Source organism: Nansenia antarctica (genome assembly GCF_963989245.1).
Source record: "Nansenia antarctica genome assembly, chromosome: 1".
Taxonomy (NCBI): Eukaryota; Metazoa; Chordata; class Actinopteri; order Argentiniformes; family Microstomatidae; genus Nansenia; species Nansenia antarctica.
The window spans coordinates 104013549-104021048 of NC_137674.1; the positions used below are offsets into that span (position 1 = coordinate 104013549).

The 7500-nt window shown below is 41.1% G+C and overlaps 1 protein-coding gene across 1 annotated transcript in view; it reads left to right on the top strand.

Moving 5' to 3' along the window:
* impact (impact RWD domain protein) overlaps nt 1-3441 on the top strand; it is a 19085-nt gene extending 15644 nt beyond the window's left edge. Inside the window, exons 10-11 of the mRNA XM_080539481.1 lie at nt 852-989; nt 2301-3441. Of these exons, the coding sequence (XP_080395607.1) occupies nt 852-989; nt 2301-2360 (198 nt within the window). The 3' untranslated portion in view covers nt 2361-3441. The remainder of the gene's footprint in view (nt 1-851; nt 990-2300) is intronic.
* Nucleotides 3442-7500: the final 4059 nt, after the last annotated feature.

A 7500-nucleotide genomic window follows, 5' to 3' on the forward strand; every position in this document is an offset into this window, starting at 1 on the left:
CAGCCCCCTTCTTCCCTAATTTAGAATGAAGCTATATTCATTTCGGAGAGGGATTGAATGAGAGGTGATGAATATAGAAGAAGGCTCTTATTAACAGAATAAACAGCCAGATGGAGGCTCCCTGCTTCCCGGAAGATTGGATTTGTGTGTGTCTAGCAGAGGCATAATTCTCCCCTACTGAGATGTGTTGGGGCTCTTGATTGACATCTAATGGGCAGATCTGTCCCTAATAAAGGCTCATTCTCTCTCACGCATCCTGCCTGTGTGAACTACTGTAGCGCCGCTGAGTCATTACCTGCCACATCAGGTCTATCAAACGTCTCTATCAAAGACATATTTGGGGAAATGGACTGGTGGTGTGACCTGCAAAGCTGGTCAAAATCCTTGACACACTATACTTTAGTTTACTGTTCCGACACACTTGTTGACTGTTTGGTTTAGTTTGCAGAAAGTATCTGTTGACACTAGAACAGCCACGAGGTAGCCATCAGCATGTGAGAAAGGAAAAATGTGCTATCTTTGCACTCGATCAAATTTCAGGACCCTCCTTTCGTGACTTTTCCGAGATATGTGCGTTCTACCACCCAGTATCCTTACATTTTCAAAATCACATCAGGATAAGCTAGTGTAAAGCTATTTTGCAGTTTTTCTGTGTAGGAAGCAGGCTAATTTAAAAGCAGCCAACTAGTGGTCGTTGTGTGTAAATAGCAGCTTGAGCCCCGAGGCGCCCCAAGGCGGCTCTTTTGGAAAGTAAAAAAGGCACGGCTGTTCTAGTGTTAAGCCCCACACACAAACACACAGTTGTCGTCGTGTCCCACTGGACCCACATACATTTTGCTTCCCCTCCTCAGATTCTTGATGTCCGGAACGTGCTTGTGGTGGTGAGTCGCTGGTACGGGGGGATTCTGCTGGGTCCAGACCGCTTCAAACACATCAACAACTGTGCCAGAAACGTCCTAGTCCAGGAGGGCTACACTTCCTCCTCCTCAGTGAGACCCTTCTCTCTCCACCCTTGCATGCTGAATAAAATGTAATAGATTTAGAATAGAACTTAGACTTTATTGTCCAACCGAAGCTGGAAAATTATCTCTGATCAACGTTGATTATGAACATACCCATCTTACAAATTGAAATTAACCACAGTGATCAAACAGTATTTGGCTACATTTGGCTTAGATTCACACTGGACTTCCATCCCAGAAATTAATGACATGGCATAGTAGCATACAGTAAACATTCACCCACTCATTATATGAATGTCCATATTAACATTAATCTATGGGTTGCAAATTATTACCTAGACATTTCCCTCAGTCAGACTAGTGCTCTACTGCATTACTGCCCAGGTCAGATTAAAGACTAGACTGTCTATTAGGGAATTTTAGTGTCCATGCAAACCGGCTTCATATACAGTTAATACATACATAATACAATTTATGTTTCAGTGGAGGGCACTGGAATACAAATGTAGTGGAGGTGATTTGGAATCATGGTCTCGTGATAAGGTAGCCCTGTCTGAGACATGTCAACTCAAATATTGCCCTCGGATCCTGAAGCCTGTGTACACGCAGTGCGTGTGCGTGGCTGAACTGCTGCGGCTGCTCGCGCTTGTGGCTTCCATGCTGGCCACCTTGTCTTTTGTGGCTCTAACTGCAGAGCTGCTACAGCCAGCCCTATCTTTGTACATTGAGTTTTGCCATTGCGCGCGCAGCACGCGGAAAACATAGGCGAGACTCCTTAGCTGGCGTGCCGTGGCAGTATGGCGGTTCTGACCCGTTAACATGGGCACCGAAATGAAAAGCACACGCGCTGATGAGGTTCCCGCATGCGGTGTAAACCGGCCCTGAGGATGTCCTCTAGAGTCTAGGCCTAATGGTAGACGCTTGATGTAAACTGTATACATTTTTGCCAGACTGCAGAACAGATGACTAACAGTTAAGCGGTACAGAGTGAGCTCAGCAGGGAACCAGGAAGTATGACTTTTGTCAAAACATGAGTAACTACTGAGTCGAGGAACTGATAGAACTGATAAAATGCGCTGCTTTTGTTTGCTGAATTATTATGCCAATGTGTACAAAAATATAATCAAGGTGCAATCAGGGGAATCAAACCGTGGTTTGGTTTTGCTTTTTAACACCTCAAACAAGTCTTTGTTATGCAAAAAGCTTACACATACACACACAAATTCAATTAAAAATGAAGTGACTGAAATAGAATATCTTTCGCCAGCTGTCAATTGTAGCGGCGCACCATAATAATTTGTTTGATGTTCTCTTTTGTTCGTTGTTATTGTTTCACAGGATGAGGCTTCCAAGGCAGGGGGGAAGAACAAAAAGCCAAGAAGCAAGAAGACAAAGTGATCATGAAATTCATATGAGAAATCCTAACCGAACGCCAATCAGGGACATGCTGTCACAATGTTTACAAGGTTTACAGAGAGGGAAATACATTATGGCCATCTCGCAGCACTCAAATTCAAATTACATTTTTAAGGTTCAGTCAGGACACTTACGTCGGTTGAATCATTGTTTAATGAATAAATTATAATACATAAGTTCCGTTCTGTACAGCTGCCTGCCTGAAGTTTAACAACATAAAATACAAAATAGCAGAAGGCAGGGAGCCTGTAACCCCCCCCCCACCTCCTGTAGGTACCGGTAGGTTAAATTCACAGCAATCGAGTGGGTGGAGGCTGGGGAGGTGGGTGGGACGACAATCAATTATAACTCTCATGGTGTTACGTTCTTGTTCTCTAGGGAGAAGAAGTAACAAATAACAGTTGGTATGAGTAAATTAAAGATATTTATTTGGCCATGACAGTTTAGAGGTCTTATGGTAATTACATAAAAATTGTTCTCTAGGGTGAAGAAGTAACAAATTACAGTTGGTATGAGTAAATTAAAGATATTTATTTGGCCATGACAGTTTAGAGGTCTTATGGTAATGACATAAAAACTGAATTAGAACTAACAAACAAATGCCTCCTATTAATCATAAACAAAATAAGTCACCAAATAAAAGAAACAACAACATCCACCAAGGATGGTTTTTCTGCAATCAAAAATAAAAGAGTCATAAAGTATAAACGGTGACTATTAAAGCACAAAAATAAACACTACACAAGTATCAATTAATTCACTAAACAAGTATCAGTGGCGTTACATTGTTTTCCATGGTGGAGTGGACGTAGCGGCTGCTTTTAAGCGTTCTCCCTGAACATGTGATAATGTTTGCATACGTGTATGGTGTCAGCTGTCAGTCACCTGCGCCATTCGACTTAGTGTCCCACCTGAACTAACGCAAGCTTCATTTGTGCCTTAAATTTAAGAGTAGAACTGTGGTTTTTTTACTCATTTTAATGATGTGTGAACATCCTGAGACAGGGATGGCAGCTTGACTAGCCTTGATGATGTTGTTATTGTGATGAAAACACAATAAACCGAAGAGCGTCCTTCTGTTTCAAATGAAGGTATTTATTGAAGTAATGTACTTGCAAAACCGAGGGTTAATATCATGAAAATTATAATATTGTTTTCATAGGCAAGGCAAGTTTATTTGTACAGCACATTTCATACAACAGGGGCAATTCAAAGTGCTTCACATACAGCATTAAAAAGATACATCAAGAGGATAAAAGTAAACAGATTAAAAAATAAAAGTAAAATGATAGAATAGATATATAAAATGAATAAAAAAGACATGGATGGAAGTGTTAGTGTTTAATCATAACTGTTGCAAAACATGATGGTTTTTTAGCTTAGATTGAAATATCTTTACGGTTTGGGCCTGTTTGATTTCTTCAGGGAGTTTGTTCTAGGAGCACGCGGCAGAGTGACTAAAAGCTGTTGCGCCGTGTTTTGTTTTCACTCTTGGAATGATTAGCTGATTAGTCTCAGCTGACCTTAGCGTCATCTTTTGATCTTGCTGATAATAACATTGCAGTGAATACCAGGTCTGAGTTTGACATCCGAGGGATTTTTTATAAACACAAGGCCGCGAGCTGCAATTTAACAGGCTCCCCTGAGGGGAATTAACACCTTCTGGTACGTTCCCTCTCCAATTAGTCTAATATTTTGAAACCTTGCAACTGGAGGCAGTTTGGGGCCATGTTTTGAAATATGTCTCATCAAGGTTTCCTAGTGAGCTCTGGCCGTAATGAACACCGACGTCAACCTTACATTGCACAACATCCACAGGTGGTTTTGAGATGACATTTCACAACATCCACAGGTGGCTATCTGGGTTGCCTTCAGGCTCTTTTCCCATGGAGTGTGTTTCTACCAATACATGAGTCTGAGCCTCATGTTGTAATTGCACACCTCCACTTATGTGCCATTTACTTTCAGATTATACACGCAGTTCATGCACTGCTGCTCTGTCCAGGTGTGATGAAGTGGCTATGACCAATAGTTTTTTTATTTGCCAAAAAAGGTTCTGGAATATAGATTGGTCTAAACTGTTACATAGACAGACAGACAGACACACACACACACACACACACACACACACACACACAGGCCTGCCACCCTCATCCGCTGGTTTTTGATGTCCACGTCACTCATGTTAAATATTAATTAATCATTTCGGCTATTGCTTCTGTTGTTTGAAGATTTACTTTTCAATCTTTCCTTTCCTGCGGTTTGGCCTCGGCTCTCTGAATTTTTGATGTCACTCAACATCCATCAGTGAAGGATACTGTGCAGTCTGCATACTAAACAGACTGACATGCTAGACTGCCAAGGAGTACTAACACTCCCTGTGATACCTGTGATACACTTGACAAGTAGGCTTGAGGCTCCGAAGTTGAAGTGCTCTAATCGATTTAATTTCATGCCGTCTACAATGTTCTGAAAAGGAACATAATAGAACCTAACATGCAATAATATCAGTATCTACATCCCCCTGCCTGCTCATCTACTGTAGGTAATTGTACCTTAATGGCACGGTTATTCCATTTCGCTGGGCTTTCTCCCTGAAGAGCTGTCATTACACTGAATACAACCTCAATCAGATATCGACAAGTATCTTTTGACAGATGTTCACAGCTAAATGCACACTTAACATCATTTATCTTTAAGTTAACACTTGTTAACCCAGTTCTCCCGACTTGATTGTGTCTTCCTCAGTAAATTGTTTACTTTATTTCATATTTGATTGAAGTGACTCTAAGGACTTGAATGTTTTACTACAGGTAATGGTGTTTATCTGAGGGAAGCCATTATCCATTGCTTTTAGTAAAGAGAGAAAATTATTATCTTCAGTCGGCCGAACTTTACATGCACCCACCCACAGACAGACAATTACTGAACTAACACATAGGAGGTTGGCGTAAAATCCCCCCATTTTTTAAAGAAAATGTTTCTCTTGGCACTGATATATATTGCATAGGTCTCTATTCAAATCAACATGGTGGCTTTCACTTTCACTTTGCATGAAAATGCTTAATTTGAATTTCATGAAACCAACACTGGCCTTTCGTATGGTGATTGATACAGGCAACGATGAAATAATCTCTTGGGGGACAATCACATCAGTAGCCCTATATTATTTTGTCCTGAAGAGAACTTGAGTGAGAGATATATGGAAAGAGGATATTAATAATCAGTTGTTTTTCTTCTCTGTGAAGTGCCTGATGTGTTGTTTACACAATTGAGGGTTCAGTCCTCTCATTTCTGGAGGATCCAATGTCAAGGGGGGGTGGCAGTGTCTTTGGGAAGAAATCTACGATGAATGAAATGTATGTATTATAAGGGGAGAAGGAAACTTTCAACAATGAGGTTGAATCAAGGGCAGGCAGGAGCTTGTACAGGTGGCGCCAGATTTACTAAGTAACATTTTTGTCTTTGAAAATATAATAATAAAACAGAACAAAACAATGCATGAAACTATCTTCATTTACTCTTGATCTTATTCTTCTTCACAACATGTTTTATTTTATTTTATTGGTTTGTTGTAGCTTCTATGGTAGATCCCTCTACATACAGTATACAACAGGTGCAACTGTCACTGTCCGAAGATACAGTGGGGTCAACATATTGCCATTTCAGGTATTCACATGAAATTTAGACCAGACATTGATATGAACTCAATAAAACTACACAGCAAAACATTTTGTAAAGCTCCAATTCATAAAAAGTTATTTGCAATAAAGGGGAAAGAAGTATTGATATGTATTTAATACTTGGTGGAGAAGCTTTTGTTTCCAATGACAGCTTTAAGACGCTTCCTGTGCGAAAAAAGAAATTCTCTCAGTGATCAGGTGGGATCTTGGGATTTTGATGGACTTTGGTGCTAGCTGACTTTTTCATTGGCAAGTGTTTCGCGACGGGGGTAGCAGAGTTTTTGATTGACGGGTTGTACCTTGCTCTAAATCAGCAGAAAAAGTGTGGCCCCCTCTAGTGGTTGTGGCCCTAAGCAACCGCATAGACTGCTTATGCCAGCGGCCGGCCCTGTTTGGCCCATTCTTACATTTACATTTACATTTTTGGCATTTAGCAGACGCCTTATTCCAAAGCGACTTACAATCAATACATTTGAATACTAAGCATGTGAATCAGCAGTCCACTATTCGTTGCAACACAGTCTGTCTATAAACCTTGTTGATTATGGGGGCGCGCCGCTGGTGAATCTTGATCTTCAGTTCCTTCCACAAATTGTCTATTGGATTTATGACTGGCGATTGACAAAGCCAGTCCATCACCTTTATTTTCTTCCTCTTGAACCAATTGAGAGTCTCTTTTGCAGCATGTTTTGGATCGTTGTCCTGCTGGAAGATCCACCCCTGTCTCATGCTCATCAACCTGGTGGATGGCAAGATACACCTCCGAACTTCACTGTAGGTATGATATGTTTATACTCATATGCAGAGCCATTTCTCCTCCAAACATGGCGTGTCATATTGTTGCGGAAAAGTAAAGTATTTGTCTCTTCTGACCAGACTACATTCTCCCAGTAATCTACAGGCTTCTCCAAATGTTCTGTAGCAACCTTCAAACAAGCATGCCTTTCCTTCAGTAACTCTTCTGTGGTGGTCACGAATGGAGACCGTGGAGGTGGAGTGCATTGTTTTCTTTGTGACAACTGTACCCAGTACCCACTCCTTCCAGTTATTTCTGGAGCTCTGCTCAAGTGGTCCTTGGCTCTTGGGCCTCCTGGGTCTCCTACCACAGCGTCCCATTTCATTCAGATTGCAACAGATAATGTGAGCTGACACTGCAGGTCAGCTTGAATTTCAATTACATTTCTTTTTTTATCAATGTTTCTCTTCTGTCCACATCCAGGGAGGTAAGCTACAGTGGCACTTCTTGATAACGCTGTGCACAGTGGAGACAGGAACATTAAGATCTCTGGAGATGGACTTGTAGCCTTGAGATTGTCCATGCTTTTCAATTTCAATCACAATGTTGTTTATCAAATCCTCAGACAATTCTTTGCTCTTCTTTTCTCCATGCTTATATAGTGTGGTACACACAGACACACAACACACAGGTTGAGTCAACC